The sequence below is a fragment of the Leopardus geoffroyi genome, chromosome B2, assembly GCF_018350155.1.
Source record: "Leopardus geoffroyi isolate Oge1 chromosome B2, O.geoffroyi_Oge1_pat1.0, whole genome shotgun sequence".
Taxonomy (NCBI): Eukaryota; Metazoa; Chordata; class Mammalia; order Carnivora; family Felidae; genus Leopardus; species Leopardus geoffroyi.
Genome location: NC_059332.1, coordinates 41,737,568 through 41,754,759, shown reverse-complemented (window position 1 = coordinate 41,754,759; position 17,192 = coordinate 41,737,568). Strand labels below are relative to the sequence as shown.

The following is a 17,192-nucleotide window of genomic DNA, read 5'->3' as shown; positions in this document are numbered from 1 at the left end:
TGACCTAGCAGTCCACTCCTGACAACATTTTCAGAAAAACCTCTGCATAGGTCCAAAAGAGGATGAATGAGGACATTTATCAAACAAATATTAAAAAAAATTAGAAGTAACAAATGAATTAATAGCTAGGAGAATTGTCTGTAACTACCATAGATCCATACCATGGATTATGCTGTAATTAAAAGCAATCAATTACACATAAATACAACTACATGGAAAGACCTATAAAATCACCACTAAAGGAAAATTAAGAAAAAGAATGGAATCTACACTATATGTTAATGATACTGGAATTAAAATTAAAAAATTAGTAAAGTAAGAATGAAATCTATAAGATAATACTATCTTTTAATTAAAGAGCACAAATTTTTTTTTTTTAATTTTTTTTTTTTAACATTTATTTATTTTTGAGACAGAGAGAGACAGAGCATGAACGGGGGAGGGGCAGAGAGAGAGGGAGACACAGAATTGGAAGCAGGCTCCAGGCTCCGAGCCATCAGCCCAGAGCCCGACGTGGGGCTCGAACTCACGGACCGGGAGATCGTGACCCGGGCCGAAGTCAGATGCTTAACCGACTGAGCCACCCAGGCGCCCCAAAGAGCACAAATTTTAAAAGCACACACATAAAGCAACACTGTGTAATTTATAAAGACATATACAAATTTAAGAAGATATACCAAATACATCAGTGGGTGCCAGAGGGAGAGTTAGATAGGGAGGGGGAAATCACTATGAAAGTGAAAGTAAGGAAAATAAAACGAGACCCTGAAGAGTCCACTGATATTTTTCACTCTAAATTGATCAGAAATTCTGACTCAACTCCCTGTCCTTGAGGTCCCCCTTAAAAAATTTAGATGATGAAGAAACCAAGTTACAACACTATAAGTTAACCTACAAATGACAGAAGTGCTCAGTCTACTGATAACTCTAACTTGCTCTAGTGATATCTAAAGAGAAACTTGATTTCATACAGACTTCACAGCTTCTCAACATCCATATACCTGAAAAGATAAAAGAATTTGTATATCCTTCCTTGTCAGTCCTTGTGATTCATTCAGGTTGTAGTGTAAGTTTCCTTTCAATCAATCCAAGAAGGATCAGCGTGACCAAGCAAAGCAGGTTCCAAAGGCAGGAAGCAGAAGCAATACGATGCTATGGAAGTACCTTTCTGATCAGTCCCTTCTGCTGTTGTAGGGCCTTGGGGCAACCCTTCAATGTAGGTGGTTGGCAACAAGTCGGCCGAGATAGGTTGACCTTGTAGCTTTTGTAGTCTCTCATGTACAGCACTGGTCAGGTCTACATAAGCCTCATCGATGCTGCCACGTTCAATCCCAGCAAAACGAGACATTACCCCCATCACTTCCACACTGGCTTCCCGGTACCTAAAAAGTATAAGGATTGTTATATATGTAGGCAATAAACGAACACAACAATTGAGATAGTCAGCCCCATCCCCTCCATCTCATAATGGAATCATCATATACATAACCAATGTAAGATCTCTTTTTTTTTTTAATGTTTATTTATTTATCTTCATTTTTGAGACAGAGGGAGACAGCATGAGCAGGGGAGAGGCAGAGAGAGAGGGAGACACAGAATCAGAAGCACGCTCCAGGCTCCGGAGCTGTCAGCACAGAGCCTGACGCGGGGCTCAAACTCGTCAACTTCAAGATCATGACCCAAGGCAAAGTTGGACGCTCAACCGACTGAGCCACCCAGGTGCCCCTGTAAGATCTCCTTAAAGAGAGGAATGGCTTGGCAGATGAAGTGGTCAATGCGCAGGCAGATGGTCAGTAACAGAAGCAAAGAAAAAGAAGCAGCACAGAGGCAAACATTTTTAGTGTGACTCTAGCACTATGAAGGTGGAAAGTGTCCAGACCACGAATGTGTTTATGTGACAAGGATCTCTCCAAAGATGAAAGAAATGCTTCAAACTTGTTTAACTACATTTTACTAAGATCACCTGCTCTTTCTGTTATTTTCATATATCTACCATGTAGTATTCTGCTTCAACTTTTGTCTTCAAATATGAGATTTACGGGAAACACTGCCCTGATCCCTGAACCCAAGTATTTGGTCTTCCTCAAGATAGCATTTCTTAATATATATATATGTGTGTGTATATATATATATATGTATACACACATATATATTTGTATACACACACATATATATACACATATAATATGTTTTTTGAGAGGGAGAGAGAAAGAGAGAGAGAGGGGTCATAAGTGAGGGGCAAAGAGAGAGAAAATCCTTTAAGGGGCGGGGGGGGGGAGGGAGGGAGGAGGGGGAGAGAGGGAGGGGGAGAGAGAGAGGGAGAGAGAGAGAAAGAGGGAGGGAGGGGGGAGAGAGAGAGAGGGAGGGAAGGAGGTGGGAAAGAGAGAGAGAGAGGGAGAGAGAGAGAGGGGGAGAGAGAGAGAGAAAGAGGGAGAGAGAGAGAGAGGGAGAGAGAGAGAAAGTGGGGCTCACCCGAAGCAAGGCACAAGCTCATCTGATGTGGGACTCAAACTCACTAACTGTGAGATCATGACCTGAGCCGAAATCAGATACTTAACGACTGAGCCACCCAGGTTCCCACACTATATATTTTCAAGTTTTATTTATTTTAGGTAATCTCTACACCCAATGCAGGGCTCGAATTCACGACCCCAAGATCAAAAGTCTTCTGACGAGCCAGCCAGGAGCCCCAGTGTTTCTCACTATAAATTAACAATGTGACATTGAAGACTTTAAGACACAGAACAGATGAACACAAGGGAAGGGAAGCAAAAATAATATAAAAACAGGGAGGGGGACAAAACATAAGAGACTCTTAAATATGGAGAACAAACACAGGGTTACTGGAGGGGCTGTGGGAGGGGGGATAGGCTAAATGGGTAAGCGGCATTAAGGAATCTACTCCTGAAATCACTGTTGCACTATATGCTAACTTGGATGTAAATTTAAAAATTAAATTAAAAAAAATTTTTTTTAAAAAGTGACATATTGGATTTTATACCTAGTCAACAGTAAGTCTGATCAACATGTGAGCTGGTCCTTGCTACATATATACACACATACATATACGTGCACATGCGCGCGCGCACACACACACACACACACACACACACACACACACACCCAACCAACCAAGTCCAATCACTTCTGGGTATACTAACATTCAAATTATCAAGCTGAAGATAAGTGCCTAGAATGTGGTGACAGCCTTCCCTAGCGGATACCCGTTTCACCATACACCTTCTATTTAAACCCTAACAAGCAGCTCTTCTGGCTGTAGATAGCTAGTTTCCTATGGCAACATGTATATATTTTCTTTGCTTTGAACCTGCTATGGAATTTAAAGTAGGTACTGTATTCCTATTGAATCTATCATAAAAATGAAATATTTGCACTATTTCACAAAGATATCTATAAAAAACCCGTATAATTATTGCTGTAAAACATTCTCAAAAGAATTGGAGAAAAGACTTGTCTTTTTTTCTTTTAATCATTACTTGTGTTGGAAAGAGGACAGTCAGACTTCAAAGGAAAAAAAAAAGTGCAAGCACGTGCAGGAGCATGAGGGCACGATACAGTCACACACAGAGTGAGAAGAGGATACTCTTGCGATAGTTGGTGTTCCTTCACAGCCTCTTGAGCAAATTACTCCAAACTATTTTAAGAATATTTGATAGGGGCGCCTGGGTGGCTCAGTCAGTTAAGCGTCCGACTTCAGCTCAGGTCATGATCGCACGGTTCGTGGGTTCGAGCCCCGCATCGGACTCTATGCTGACAGCTCAGAGCCTGGAGCCTGCTTCTGGTTCTGTGTCTCCCTCTCTCTCTGCCCCTCCCCTGCTCATGCTGTCTCTCTCTGTCTCTCAAAAATAAATAAATGTTAGGGGCGCCTGGGTGGCACAGTCGGTTAAGCGTCCGACTTCAGCCAGGTCACGATCTCGCGGTCCGGGAGTTCGAGCCCCGCGTCAGGCTCTGGGCTGATGGCTCAGAGCCTGGAGCCTGTTTCTGATTCTGTGTCTCCCTCTCTCTCTGCCCCTCCCCCGTTCATGCTCTGTCTCTCTCTGTCCCAAAAATAAAATAAAAAAACGTTGAAAAAAAAATAATAAAATAAAATAAATAAATAAATGTTAAAAAAAAAAAGAATATTTGATAAACTTCAATATGCATACATTTCTGCAAATCATATTTTATAACCTGGTTTTGCAAGTTATCAAAACAGTAATTTTACATCTTTAGGTCTTAATAACTCTTCGTCTATAAACTCCTAAATTTGATAAAACTGGCTTTGCTCATTATTTGATGAGGACTTTAAGAGTAAGATAAATGATCCAGTTTAAAGTTGGTGGCATGTGGCCTTTCAAAATTACATTGTGATGTCAACCATTACTTCGGAAAAGTTACACTGTCTTTACCAGCATAAAATTCCCTTCAATGCAATGTAGCGTATGTCCATTAGCTGAATTTAATTCTACTTTAGGGCTAAGTATTAATCTTCAGTCAAATCTGTCTTCTTTTCTGGCAATAACTCCAGTGTGAAGTTGGTTACGGCATGTCACTTTTAGACTTAAAATTTATCTTTTTTTTTTTTTAAGTTTATTTTTATTTATTTTGAGAGAGAGATAGAGACCAAGTGGGGGAGGGGCAGAGAGAGAGGGAGACAGAATCCCAAGCAGGCTCTGCGCTGTTAGTGCAGAGGCTGATGAGGGGTCGAACTCACGAGCCATGAGATCATGACCTGGGCCAAAATCATGAGTCAGATGCTTAACTGACTGAGCCACCCAGGTGCCCCTGGAATATCTCAACTCTTAAGTCAAACCATAATCCCTACACACCACACCTACATGGCAGAATGTACTGTGAGAATGTGGATACTGAAATCCAAAAAAAAACCCCTGAATCCTTAGTCTACTTCCTAGCTATGTGAACTTACACTATTTAACCTCTTTAAACTTGCTTCTTCATGGAGGTAGGGGGTGGGTAATACTAGAACCTACTTTATAATAACGTGAAATTTTTAAGAGATGTTGCCTGTGGAGAGCTTAACACAGGATGGCATGGGACATATGCTCAATACACATTCTCTATTAGGATTATTATAGTGGCTAGAGCTTGTACCTACCTCTAACTTGGTTATACCCAGACATACCTCTATTCTAAGGCTAAGACTCTAAAATCTGGGGAGCAACAGTGCACTTTAAACACAGAGAAGGTAGTCTCCTTTGAGATTGTTCACTTCTGGCAAGTAATTCTATTTTTTTAAATAATTTTAGTGTTTATTTTCGAGAGAGAGAGAGCGCACGCACATGTGCAAGTAGGGGAGGGGCAGAGAGAGAGGGAGATAATAGAATTCGAAGCAGGCTGCAGGCTCTCAGCTGTCAGCACAGAGCCCAACGCAAGGCTCAAACCCGCAAACTGTGAGATCATGACCTCAGCCAAAGTCAGACGCTTAACTGACTGAGCCATGCAGGTGCCCCTGGTTCTGGCAAATAATTCTAGACACTGCACTATAATGTCAGTTTAACTTAGCCTTCTCTGGAAAAACTTAGTTTCAGTCAATTTAATTACTTCAAACATTTCAGACTTTTGGCTTGAGAACATGGAAATTGGTATTAAGTTTTTCTTTTTTAAAGTTTATTTATTTTGAGAAAGAGGGAGGGAGGGAGAGGGAAAGATATGCAGTGAGGGAGGGGCAGAGAGAGAGAGAGACAGAGAGGGAGAGAGGGGGAGGGGGGAGAGGGGGAAAGGGAGAGAGGGGGAGAGGGGGAGAGGGGGAAAGGGAGAGAGGGGGAGAGGGGGAGAGGGAGGGGGGAGAGAGAGGGAGGGAGAGGGAGAGAGGGAGGGAGGGGGGAGAGGGGAGAGAGGGAGGGAGGGAGGGGGGAGAGGGAGAGAGGGAGAGAGGGAGACAGAGAGAGAGAGAGACAGAGAGAGGGAGACAGAGAGAGAGAGAGAGAGAGAGAGAGAGAATGAATCCCAAGTAGGCTCTGTGCTATCAGCATGAAGCCTGATGCAGGGCTTGAACTCACAAACTGTGAGATCATGACCTGAGTCAAAGTTGGATGCTTAACCGATAGAGCCACACAGGCACCTCTAAGTTTTAATTATAATACCAATTTTTAAATAATTAAGGAACTGAAAGGGTGTTAAGGGCACCAGTTGTTACAGGTTGTAATGACTCTGAACTGTTCCTGAAACATGGTATCAAATCTATTTTCATTTCACAGAGAAAAGCTAGCTGTCGAAAGGGAACTTTTTCAGACGTTATTTACACCAAACAAATTTGAAACTTCAGTTCCTCAGGGCCACATATTATATTATTTCCAATTCTTCCATTCCCTTAAACAATCTTTTCTTCTTACTTGGTAAGGTTAGCTTTCCCATGAGACTCATGAACTTGTGCCAGTAGAAGATCTGGACATAACTTCTTAGCATCATCTGCCCACATGCTCCTAGCGACCCCAAATGCACGAGCTTCATAACTCACTGAAATTATTCTAAGGTTAGGAAAAAAAAGAAAACAGAAAAGTGTTAAATGATCACAAGCAAAAATAACTAAAATTTAACATCAAGGCTATATAAACATAATAGTAGAAACTTTTTGGTCACAGATGCCACTATTACATCTCAAACACAGCGGCTGAGAAATCTCAAAATAGGACCTAGCATACTGCCATGTATTCTTATAGATTAAAATAGTCGATAGTTATAATAAGTATGATACATACCCACCACCCTTCCATGATTTGTACTGTACAACTGCACAAGGTTTATTCTTCAAATGAGGATTTTGCCGCTGTTCCACTTGAACAAAAAAACAGTCCATGTCCACTAGAGCAACTACCCGGTCCTGTCCAGTAGCCATTTTTCTGTAAGACGATATTTTATGATCAGAAAAGACATCTAATCCAAAGCACCATAGAAAGCTGTATTTCCGTACTTCTATTGTTGAGTTACCCTGAACATGAACAGTAACAAGAATGAAATAGCCATTTTCATATGATGCTGGTAAGAGAATAATAAATTGTTATAATTTTAGGAAGGCAGTATATATCAAAAGCTTTAAAAAATCCCCACCTCCCAAAGGAACTGAACACACAAAAAAGATATACATATAGTCAATAAGCACATGAAAATGGGCTCAACGTCATTAGTTATAGGGAAATGCAAATTAAAACTATAATGTACACTGGGGCACCTGAGTGGCTTGGTCAGTTGAGTGTCTGCGTTTGGCTCAGGTCATGATCTTGCAGTTTGTGGGTTTGAGCCCTGCATCGGGCTCGCTGCTGTCAGCACAGAGCCCACTTCCAATCCTGTCTCCCCGTCTCTCTGCCCCTTCCCTGCTTGTGCACTTTAAAAACAATAAACATTAAAAAAAAAAAAAAAACTATAATGTACATCAACAGAGGGATGAAGTCAATAGTTAATTTAGTTGATAACAAATCTAGAGTATAATTTCAGGGAAAAGAGAAACAGGAAATGACATATAACATGATAGCATTCATGTGAATTTTTTTAACTTTTTATTTTGAAATAATTTCAGACTTAAAGTTGCAAAAATGGTAGGATTCTCTGAAATCCAGCTTCCTCTGTTAACATTTTATAAAGCACAATTATCAAAACTAAAAAATGAATGAACATTGGTATAATGCTCAACTATACACTTTACTTGAATTTCACCAGGTATTACACTAATAATCTTTTTTTTTTTTTTTTTCCAGGATCCAATGTTAGTCATCATGTCTCCTTGGTCTTCTCCAATCTGTGACATTTCCTCAATCTTCCCTTATTTTTCATGACACTTTTGAAGAGAACTAGTCAGCTACTTCAAGAATGCCTCTCAATTTAGGTTTGTCTAATGCTTTCTCTTGATTAGATTAAGGTTATATGTTTTCGGTATTTCTTTTTCTTTTTTTTTTTAAAGTTTACTTATTTTGAGAGAAAGAGAGAGACAGAGAGAGAGAACTGACACAATGCAAGTTGGGAAGGGGCAGAGAGAGAGGGAGAGAAAATCCCAAGCAGGCTCCTCACAGTCAGTGCAGAGCCCGATGCGGGGGCTCAAACCCACTAACCCTGAGACCATGACCCATGCTGAAATCAAGAGACAAATGCTTAACCGACTGAGCCACCCAGACGCCTCAAGGCTATATATTTTTGGCAAGAATATTATGGAAGTGAAGTGTTCTTCTCAGTGTATCATACGGAGAGATACATGATAACAAGTCTTATTACTGGTGAAGTTAACCATGGTCCTTTAGTTGTGATAGTATTTGTCAGGTTTCTTGTTGTAAAGTTACTATTTTCCCTTTTGTAACTATTATCTTAGGGGGAAATCTTTGAGATAATGCAAATATCCTGGTTCTCCTAATACTTTCAACCACTAAGCACCTATCACTGGATCTTGCCTGTAACACTTACTTGATAATGGTCTGATGGTGATTTTCTATCCATTTATGTAAAGTTTTGAAGACAAAAGAAAACAATACTACATACTATTCACAGATAGACATACATAAATGTATGGATGGTAGACTGGAAGAACAAACCTTATGTACTTGACAGTGGATACAGACTAATGTTATCATTTAACATTGTAAGAAATCTGGAAGAAATACAAACTAAAGCAGTGGCTCCCAAACTTTGCTGCAGATTAGCATCACTCAGGAACATTTTTTTTAAGCTCTATGCCCAACATGGGGTTTGAACTCATGACACCAAGATCAAGAGTCCTCTACTGACTGAGCCAACCAGGGTCCCCCAACCTAGGAATATTTAAATAATACTGATATCTGGCTTCTCTCACCCGACATCCTAATTTAACTGGTATGGGTGTGTTTTGTGCTAGCTCAGCTATCAGCTGAGAAATGCTATCAGCTAGAAATGGCTAGGGTCACTCACGTGGGCTTCAGTGACCTTCCCACAGACATCTCCTCTTTCCAAAAGAAAAAATACAACTGACCAACCCCTGTGATTCTTATTGTGATTGCAAGATGCCCTTCAGCAATAACCATCAGCAAATTGAAAAAAATAAAGGTTTAGTACTTACAGGACTGAAAAGTACATAGCACACCTGGGGCCACACAATGACATCATAGGTAGATAAAAAGAGAATACCTTATGTAATCAAGCTGGCTAAAAGTGAATTATCATAAAGAGTTTTTTAAAAATAAGTTTTTTTTTTTTTAATTTTTTTTTTCAACTTTTATTTATTTTTTTGGGACAGAGAGAGACAGAGCATGAACGGGGGGAGGGGCAGAGAGAGAGGGAGACACAGAATCAGAAACAGGCTCCAGGCTCTGAGCCATCAGCCCAGAGCCTGACACGGGGCTCGAACTCACGGACCGCGAGATCGTGACCTGGCTGAAGTCGGATGCCTAACCGACTGCGCCACCCAGGCGCCCCTAAAAATAAGTTTTAATATCAAGGGGTGCCTGGGTGGCTCAGTCTCTTAAGCATCCAACTCTAGATCTTCTAAGTTCAAGCCCTGCCTTGGACTCTGAGATGACCACACAGAGCCTGCTTAGGATTCTCTCTCTCCTTCTGCCCCTCCCCACTCATGCTGTCTGTCTGTATGTGTAACTCTCTCTCCCCGTCTCTCTCAAAATAAATAAACTTTTTAAAAAAGCTTTAATGGGGCGCCTGGGTGGCTCAGTCGGTTGGGTGACCACCTTCGGCTCAGGTCATGATCTCACTATTCTTGGGTTCGGGCCCCACGTTGGGCTCTGTGCTGACAGCTCAGAGCTTTGAGCCTGTTTCAGATTCTGTGTCTCCCTTTCTCTCTCTCTCTCTCTCTCTCTCTCTGCCCTACCCCCACTTGCTCACTCGCTCTCTCAAAAACAAACATTAAAAAAAAAAAAAAAAAAGAATTCCATAGGACTGAATGAACTGATGAGGATGATTATAATTCTTATGACTTTTCATTAGAAACACCGTTGGTTCTTTAATGTTGTTTCTTCCAGATTTAAGGAAACCTCTTCTCTTAACCTATCACCAACTTACAGCAATTTGGTAAAATATACTTTTGAGAACAAACTTTTTCTCCTTACCTGATCCCTCCAGAATTAGAAAACTCTCAGTGAATATTCTTATTTTTATGGCAATGTAATTATCTGTATAAGTTCAATAAGGATCTTTCTCCTTCTAACAGGACACGATTGGAAACATTGGTTATACTACCAAACTTTGACTAGAATGATGTATTTAAGACATACATATGTAAATATAATAGTTAAGAAACTAAGGTTAACTTTGTGGAATCAATAAAGCCCCATGGAAAAATCAGTCTGGTGCCCTGCTTACCAAGTTCCCAACAGCCTTACCAGGTGAGTAAGGAAGGTCTCTTCCTGGCAGGCCTAGGAACCTCAGGGTATTTTAGGAACCTCAAGAAGAGAGGAATTCACCCAAATCTATACATATTGCAGGCAAAGCCTAATGGCAAGTTTCTTGATTGGCTTCATAGTCTCAAAAAGCTTTTAAAAGTTCAATCTGAGATTCCTTATGAAAAGTTCCAGGAAAGCAGATTTAAATGTCTCTATGGTCAATCACTATTCTTGCTGTACTTATGTATATAACCAGGCCTACTTTAATGAGACTATACTTATTTTTTTTTTAATTAGCCTTATTTTGATTATCTCTGAAAGAAATGGGGGTGATTGTGAGAGAATGACTGTTTCAGTAATATAACTGTGGATATCACAAAGTTAATGGTCTTTGAGGTTTTATTTTTCCACCTCTAAACTGGACTGGATCCTAAATTCTTCTAGTTTCCTCCAATATTTGGCTATAACTCTCTAAACTAACATTTCCAAATGTTCTCCCACCCTTCTGACTTGGAAACACTGAGAACTAAAACTGCCCTTTCCCAAAGTCATGCAAGCTAACGTGGAACAACTTGACATAAACTTCAAAGAAATCACACAACAGCTCATGCATAGACAATTTTGGTGCCTGTTGCTGCGTGAGCCACTCAGAAAAGATCACCAGAGACATTCAAACTGCAAACCAGGAAAATCTAACAGATTGCCACCGTCTGCCCTCACTCCATCTGAAGAGGCTTTGAGTCTGACATCTAGAAATCTTCTCAACTGACTGCCTTCAGAACTCACAAACTGGGATTATAATCTTAATCTGTCAGTCTGGAATTTCCTGGTCAGCACTATCTGCCTGATAGACATCTGCCTTCCCCCAAAGGAAGGTGATCTTGCTTGAAACAATCTACTCTTTGACAGTAACTTCCTTGTCATGCCCCCTTCTGCCTTGCCTTTCACTTTGTACAGCTCTTAGGAGCTCCTTTTTATTTGTTAGAGGAGATGCTGCCCAATCCATAACCATGAATAAAGCCAGTGTAGATCTTTAAATTTACTCAGTTTTTTTTTTTTTTTTTTAAACAGGCCTAACTTGAGGAACCCACCTGCACAACCACTTCCTGAAATAAGACACCACACTTTAATTAAATTGAGTTATTCTCAGGACCAAGAGATTGGTTCCACTGAATATGAAACAATCTACCAACACAGGACAGGCTCAAACCTATTTATACCATGGGGCACCTGGATGGCTCAGTCAGTTTAGTACCCAACTCTTGATTTTGGCTCAGGTCATGATTTCAGGGGTCATGAGATGGAGACCCACATCAGGCTATGCTGACAGCTCAGAGCCTGCTTGGGATTCTCTCTCTCTCTCTCTCTCTCTCTCTCTCTCCCCCTCTCTCTGCCCCTCCCCTATTCATTCTCTGTCTCTCCCTCTCAAAATAAATAAACTTAAAAAAAAAAAAAAGCAGACTACTTATTACCCAAATCCGTGAACAGATTTCCAGGGCTAGCCTTCAAGATCACTGACCCATTTTCATGGCTGGACTCTTTCAAGTTTGGGACAATGGCTACAGACTGGATTTCAAACTATTGCCTGTATAATTATTTAACCCTGACTTTTAACATACCAACTATCAGGGCAGTTAACGTCCTCATCATTGACTCTGGCATCACAGGGTAGATTGTCGTGTAAACCCTGACAGTGGCTCCCACCACCCCTTTCTCATAATGCAGGTGGCTGATTTAAGCCGGGATTGCTGAGGCATCCACTTACTTTAAAGATGACTATCTTGGGGCGCCTGGATGGCGCAATTGGCTAAGCGTCTGACTTCAGCCAGGTCACGATCTCGCGGTCCGTGAGTTCGAGCCCCGCGTCGGGCTCTGGGCTGATGGCTCAGAGCCTGGAGCCTGTTTCCGATTCTGTGTCTCCCTCTCTCTCTGCCCCTCCCCCGTTCATGCTCTGTCTCTCTCTGTCCCAAAAATAAATAAATGTTGAAAAAAAAAAATTAGAAAAAAAAAAAAAAAAGATGACTATCTTGAATAAACACATAGGCAGCCAAATGACTAGATAAAGTGTCAGGCCACGTTCCCTAACTGAGACTCCTTTGTTTTAGAGTTCTTGGTTGATTTCAATAACTGGCCATTTTGGAACACTTGGTTTTTTGTTTTCCCTTTTCTCTCTTCTGGTACTTTAAATTCCCGCTCTTATTTTTTAAATTCACCCGTGAAACCTTTGATCCCTACCCTCAAGCAGAACTCCAGGCCTGTCCTAGCTTGCTCCCTCTCAACCTGTAACCTTGCTGTGTGCTCACTGGTGTGTCTTGTGAGCTTCAGGGCTTATAAGGAATAAATTGTTTTTCTTTCAAAAAGTTTCCTGAGGGTCACTGCTAAAAGGTGTCCTGCAATCATATTAAGAACCATAAGAACATTGGTTTCGAAACGGGACAGGTCTGTGGGAAGCTCACAGGAGCCCAGGTGAGTGTCCTGAAGCATTTCTAACCACAGCATTACCACCAATAGGCTGAGATAGCACAAAACACGCATATACCAATTACATTAGGATGTCTGGTATTAGAAACCAAATATCAATGTTACTTAGGTATTATTTTATTTAAACTTATTATTTTAAAACATTACTATTAGGCTGAGATGGCACAAAATGGGGTGTGACTTGAGCACTGATTTTTTTTTTTTTTTCAACGTTTATTTATTTTTGGGACAGAGAGAGACAGAGCATGAACGGGGGAGGGGCAGAGAGAGAGGGAGACACAGAATCGGAAACAGGCTCCAGGCTCTGAGCCATCAGCCCAGAGCCCGACGCGGGGCTCGAACTCACGGACCGCGAGATCGTGACCTGGCTGAAGTCGGACGCTCAACCGACTGCGCCACCCAGGCGCCCCGAGCACTGTGATTTTTAAAAGCTCTCCAGGCAGTTCTAATATGTAGCAGAAATTGGAAACAACTGACCTAAATAAGATACTTATGGAAACACCAGTAATTCATGATTTAAATATGAAAGAAAAGGTTATACAGTTGAGTAAACACTCAATTGTTTTCTTAAAAAAAAAAAAAAAAAAGGGGGCGCCTGGGTGGCGCAGTCGGTTAAGCGTCCGACTTCAGCCAGGTCACGATCTCGCGGTCCGTGAGTTCGAGCCCCGCGTCGGGCTCTGGGCTGATGGCTCAGAGCCTGGAGCCTGTTTCCGATTCTGTGTCTCCCTCTCTCTCTGCCCCTCCCCCGTTCATGCTCTGTCTCTCTCTGTCCCAAAAATAAATAAACGTTGAAAAAAAAAATTTTTTTTTTAAATCAAAAATTAACATTGACGTTGACAAGTGGCATGGAACTAACAATGACAGAAGATTAGTGGAAAGAAAACATGAATTTAAAAGTCTGAGTAGTCAAGGCATTAATTCTTTATAAAAATTCCTTATAAATTCCACTCACTGAAACTTGGCATAAAGTATTAAGTTTAAACACTTAAAAGTTAAAACCATAATATGTCAGAAATTGCCTTACCTTGAGGCGACTTTTGCGTAGTGCTGGAACAGATAATGCCAGAATAAAAATAGTAAACACATTTTAACACACACATACACACACACAATCACCAGGGAAGTACCATGCTAGATACAAATAGAAATAGAGTAAGAATAGGAAGCAGTGATTTAAGTCCAGCAAACATTTTACTGCGGAAAAAAAACACAAAACCCAATATGCAAACTTTAACCGCTGCTGAAGTTTTCAGTTTATGCATTAGGCTGGAGAAAGCAAGAACTTTTCAAAGATGGGAAATGAAAACACATTCGCTGCCAAAAACTCCCCTTTCCGAATAAGGATCCCACTATTCTGAAGTCTTATATGTAGCACTTTAAAAGATCCAAACTGCAAAAGCCTTCAATAATTGCAATTATTGATCTTCAAGGGTCTCGACTTAATCAGGATCTTTAAGTTTGGTGCCGATCAGGCGATAACACATCTAAGGAAAATGAACACAAGTGAAGAAGGAGATTGAAGACATAGCGAAGATACTATTATTCCACCTAAAAAAAAAAAAAAAATCCTCTTAGAGGACCATACCAGGGCCTTTACATCTCAGTGAGTATGCATTTCTGTTTCAAGGAGTCTCGGTCCAACGTCCTCACCAGCTACTACTATAGCATAAAATTAACAGACAAAGCATGAAATGTCTGAAAACGGCGATACAGAACGGTTCTCAATTCTTACCAATGTGGCAAGCACCTGGAAGAACTGCCAATCACGGACGCCGAAGATGCCGGGCTCGCCGTCCACTGGAAGAAAGATGAAGGAGTCCTGAATACCCCCTCTCCGGAAGCGGGCCAGTCGGTTTCGAGAGATTTATTGCCGGTGATGACGGAGAAACGGACCACGGGTCACAGACGACCCTGCCCAGGAGGGTAGCCACCGCACTGCCGGGCGGACCTAGCCAGGGTTTGAGCGCTCAGCAGCCAGACCTTGAAAAGCAGATCAGACAGCGCGCGCGCAGCAAAATAGCCGTTGACGCGTCTGCGCACTGTACCCCTTCCGTCCCCCGCTCCGCCCACCGAGGAGCTACAGTCACACGGGAGCCGCCACTTCCGCGGGCGCGTGCGCAGTGGCGGGTCGGGCGCGTGCGCAGCCCCGCTCCTTCCAGGCTGGAGCTTCTGCAGCTCACGCTCCTCCTCCCGCTCCCCACCCCCCAGCTCGCCGCGGCCCGGTACCAGCGTGTGGTCCCGTGAAGGGAGCCGTCGGTGCCTCGTGCTCCCGGGACGGCTGTGGTGCGCGCTTGCGGCGCGTAGCACTAGCCATGGCGATGGATCAAGTGAACGCGCTTTGCGAGCAGCTGGTGAAAGCGGTGACGGTCATGATGGACCCCAGCTCCACCCAGCGCTACCGCCTGGAAGCCCTCAAGGTAGACGGGGTCTGGCGCCCCGGGCCTGCCCCAAGTCCCTGCCCCAGCTCCAGCGGTCCCCGCGCGGCCCCAAACCCTGCTCGTTCCCCGCCCACGCGGCCCCTGGACCTCGCATCACAACCGCGGGGGGCCTTTGCCTTCCCCCTCCCCGCCCTCCGCGCCTCTTCTCTTGGCTTTCTCTGCTAGCCTCGCCTGCCCTTCTCTCGGGACCCTCCGGTTCCTTGCTGATTCTCCTCTCACCACCACTTTCCACTGCCCTCTCCTCTCCTTTCCCTACTTCTCTTCACTCCTGCCCGCACCAAAGCCGGATGCTTCTATTTTATTATTGCCCTAAACTCCACACACCGTAGCCTTCCCGTGGCGCACGTGCCCGTCTCGTCCCCAACACCAGCTACATTCTTTACGGTCTCCTCTGCATTAAACATTTCCTTGCACCCTCCTGACCCATCCTAGCTGAGCTTCAGTCCCTCTAGGGCCACTTTACTCGCATTCGTACTCCTCTTCCTAATCCTCTTCTGTGTCTTGGGGATTTCTGGGCTAATTCTCACACACCTTCCACCCATGTTTTTTCAGTGTGTTCTATTCTCGGGTAATTTTGCGCAAAGATGAACTTCTGCCACTTACTTTGCATTTTTAACAAGGGCGCTTTGGTTTCCTGAAAGTAGTTTTTCTTGAATCCGGATGCTCAGGTCCTGGGACTTATTCCTGTGTTGCAGTTCAGGAATGCTAATATAAATTGGGATGCTAATAAATTGCAGACTTATTCGCGCATCACACCATGTTATATGGGATGTGAGAAAACACTTGTGCCGTGTATATATTTTTTTCTTAAGTTTTTATTAATTTCAGTTAAGTGCTGTGTATATTTTAAATGATGTGACTTTATAGAGTGAACATCACTTGAGAAAAACTTTACTTTTTAAAAAACATAGAGATGTATGCCACAGGATTTAGAATCAAACAATTGAGTTCTATTTATTTGCTATGAAATATCAAAAATAGACACAAAAGGGAATAATACTGCAATGATCTTGTGTATACCTCTCACCTAAATTCAAGAGTTGTAAAGAGTTTGTCGCATTTGCTTTATTCCTTCCCCCAAAGTTTTTATTAATCTTTAAAAAAAATTTAAATGTTTTTAATGTTTATTTTTGAGAGAGAGAGTGTGTGTGCGCGAGCGGGGGAGGGGTAGAGAGAGAGGGAGACACTGAATCTGAAGCAGGCTCCAGGCTCTGAGCTGTCAGCACAGAGCCCCATGCAGGGCTTGAACTCACCAGCTGTGAGATCATGACCTGAGCCGAAGTTCCGGAATCCGGCTCTGTGCCGACAACAGGAAACCTGTTAAGGATTCTCATTCTCATTCTCTCTCTCTCTCTCTCTCTCTCTTTCTTTCTCTCTCCCCACCCCCTCCCCTTCACCCCTGTGGGTGTTTTCGGCCTCTCAAAATAAATAAGCATAAAAAAGAGAAACTTTATTTTTTAAAAAAATTTTTAAAGTTTGAGAGAGAGAGTGCATGAGCAGAGGAGGGGAAGAGAGAAAGGGAGAAACAGAATCCCAAGCAGGCTCCGAGCTGGCAGCACAGAACCCAGTGCGGGGCTTGAACTCGGGAACTGTGAGATCATGACCCAAGCTGAAATTAAGAGTTGGATGTTTAACCAACTGAGCCACCCAAGCACCCTTAAAATTTAAGATGAATTTTTTTTTTTTTTTAAATCCCACTTTCTCTTGGCTCCTAAGGGAAATACTAACTTTTCTTGTTTCAGTTCTGTGAAGAGTTTAAAGAAAAGTGCCCTATCTGTGTCCCCTGTGGCTTGAGGTTGGCTGAGAAAACACAGATTGCCATCGTCAGACATTTTGGCCTTCAGATCCTGGAACACGTTGTCAAGTAAGGAGCTTTTAGATGGTACCACCAAACTCTTGAGAGAACATATCTTTATTTCTTATGGTAACTCATAGAGCTAATCTTTAGGTGAGTAGAAAAGAA

General features: G+C 42.4%; 2 protein-coding genes across 5 annotated transcripts in view; one reads left to right on the top strand and one right to left on the bottom strand.

The window, feature by feature from the left end:
• POLH (DNA polymerase eta) overlaps positions 1-14,845 on the bottom strand; it is a 41,613-nt gene extending 26,768 nt beyond the window's left edge. Inside the window, exons 1-4 of one of the 2 annotated variants that reach the window (XM_045498332.1) lie at positions 14,524-14,845; positions 6,720-6,860; positions 6,354-6,488; positions 1,165-1,382 (exon numbers count right to left, since the gene is read on the bottom strand). In XM_045498332.1, the coding sequence (XP_045354288.1) occupies positions 1,165-1,382; positions 6,354-6,488; positions 6,720-6,856 (490 nt within the window). In that variant the 5' untranslated portion in view covers positions 6,857-6,860; positions 14,524-14,845. Of the gene's footprint in view, positions 1-1,164; positions 1,383-6,353; positions 6,489-6,719; positions 6,861-14,523 lie in introns of those variants that run through there. The other variant, XM_045498333.1, reaches the window with a different exon arrangement.
• A 50-nt stretch (positions 14,846-14,895) lies between these two features.
• Positions 14,896-17,192, top strand: part of XPO5 (exportin 5) — a 49,078-nt gene continuing 46,781 nt past the window's right edge. For 2 of the 3 annotated variants that reach the window (XR_006717227.1, XM_045498329.1), the window contains exons 1-2: positions 14,896-15,208; positions 16,972-17,093. Coding sequence is in view for 2 of the 3 variants with exons in the window: in XM_045498329.1 (XP_045354285.1) it covers positions 15,104-15,208; positions 16,972-17,093 (227 nt within the window). In the remaining variant the exon portion in view is untranslated. The remainder of the gene's footprint in view (positions 15,209-16,971; positions 17,094-17,192) is intronic. The other variant, XM_045498330.1, reaches the window with a different exon arrangement.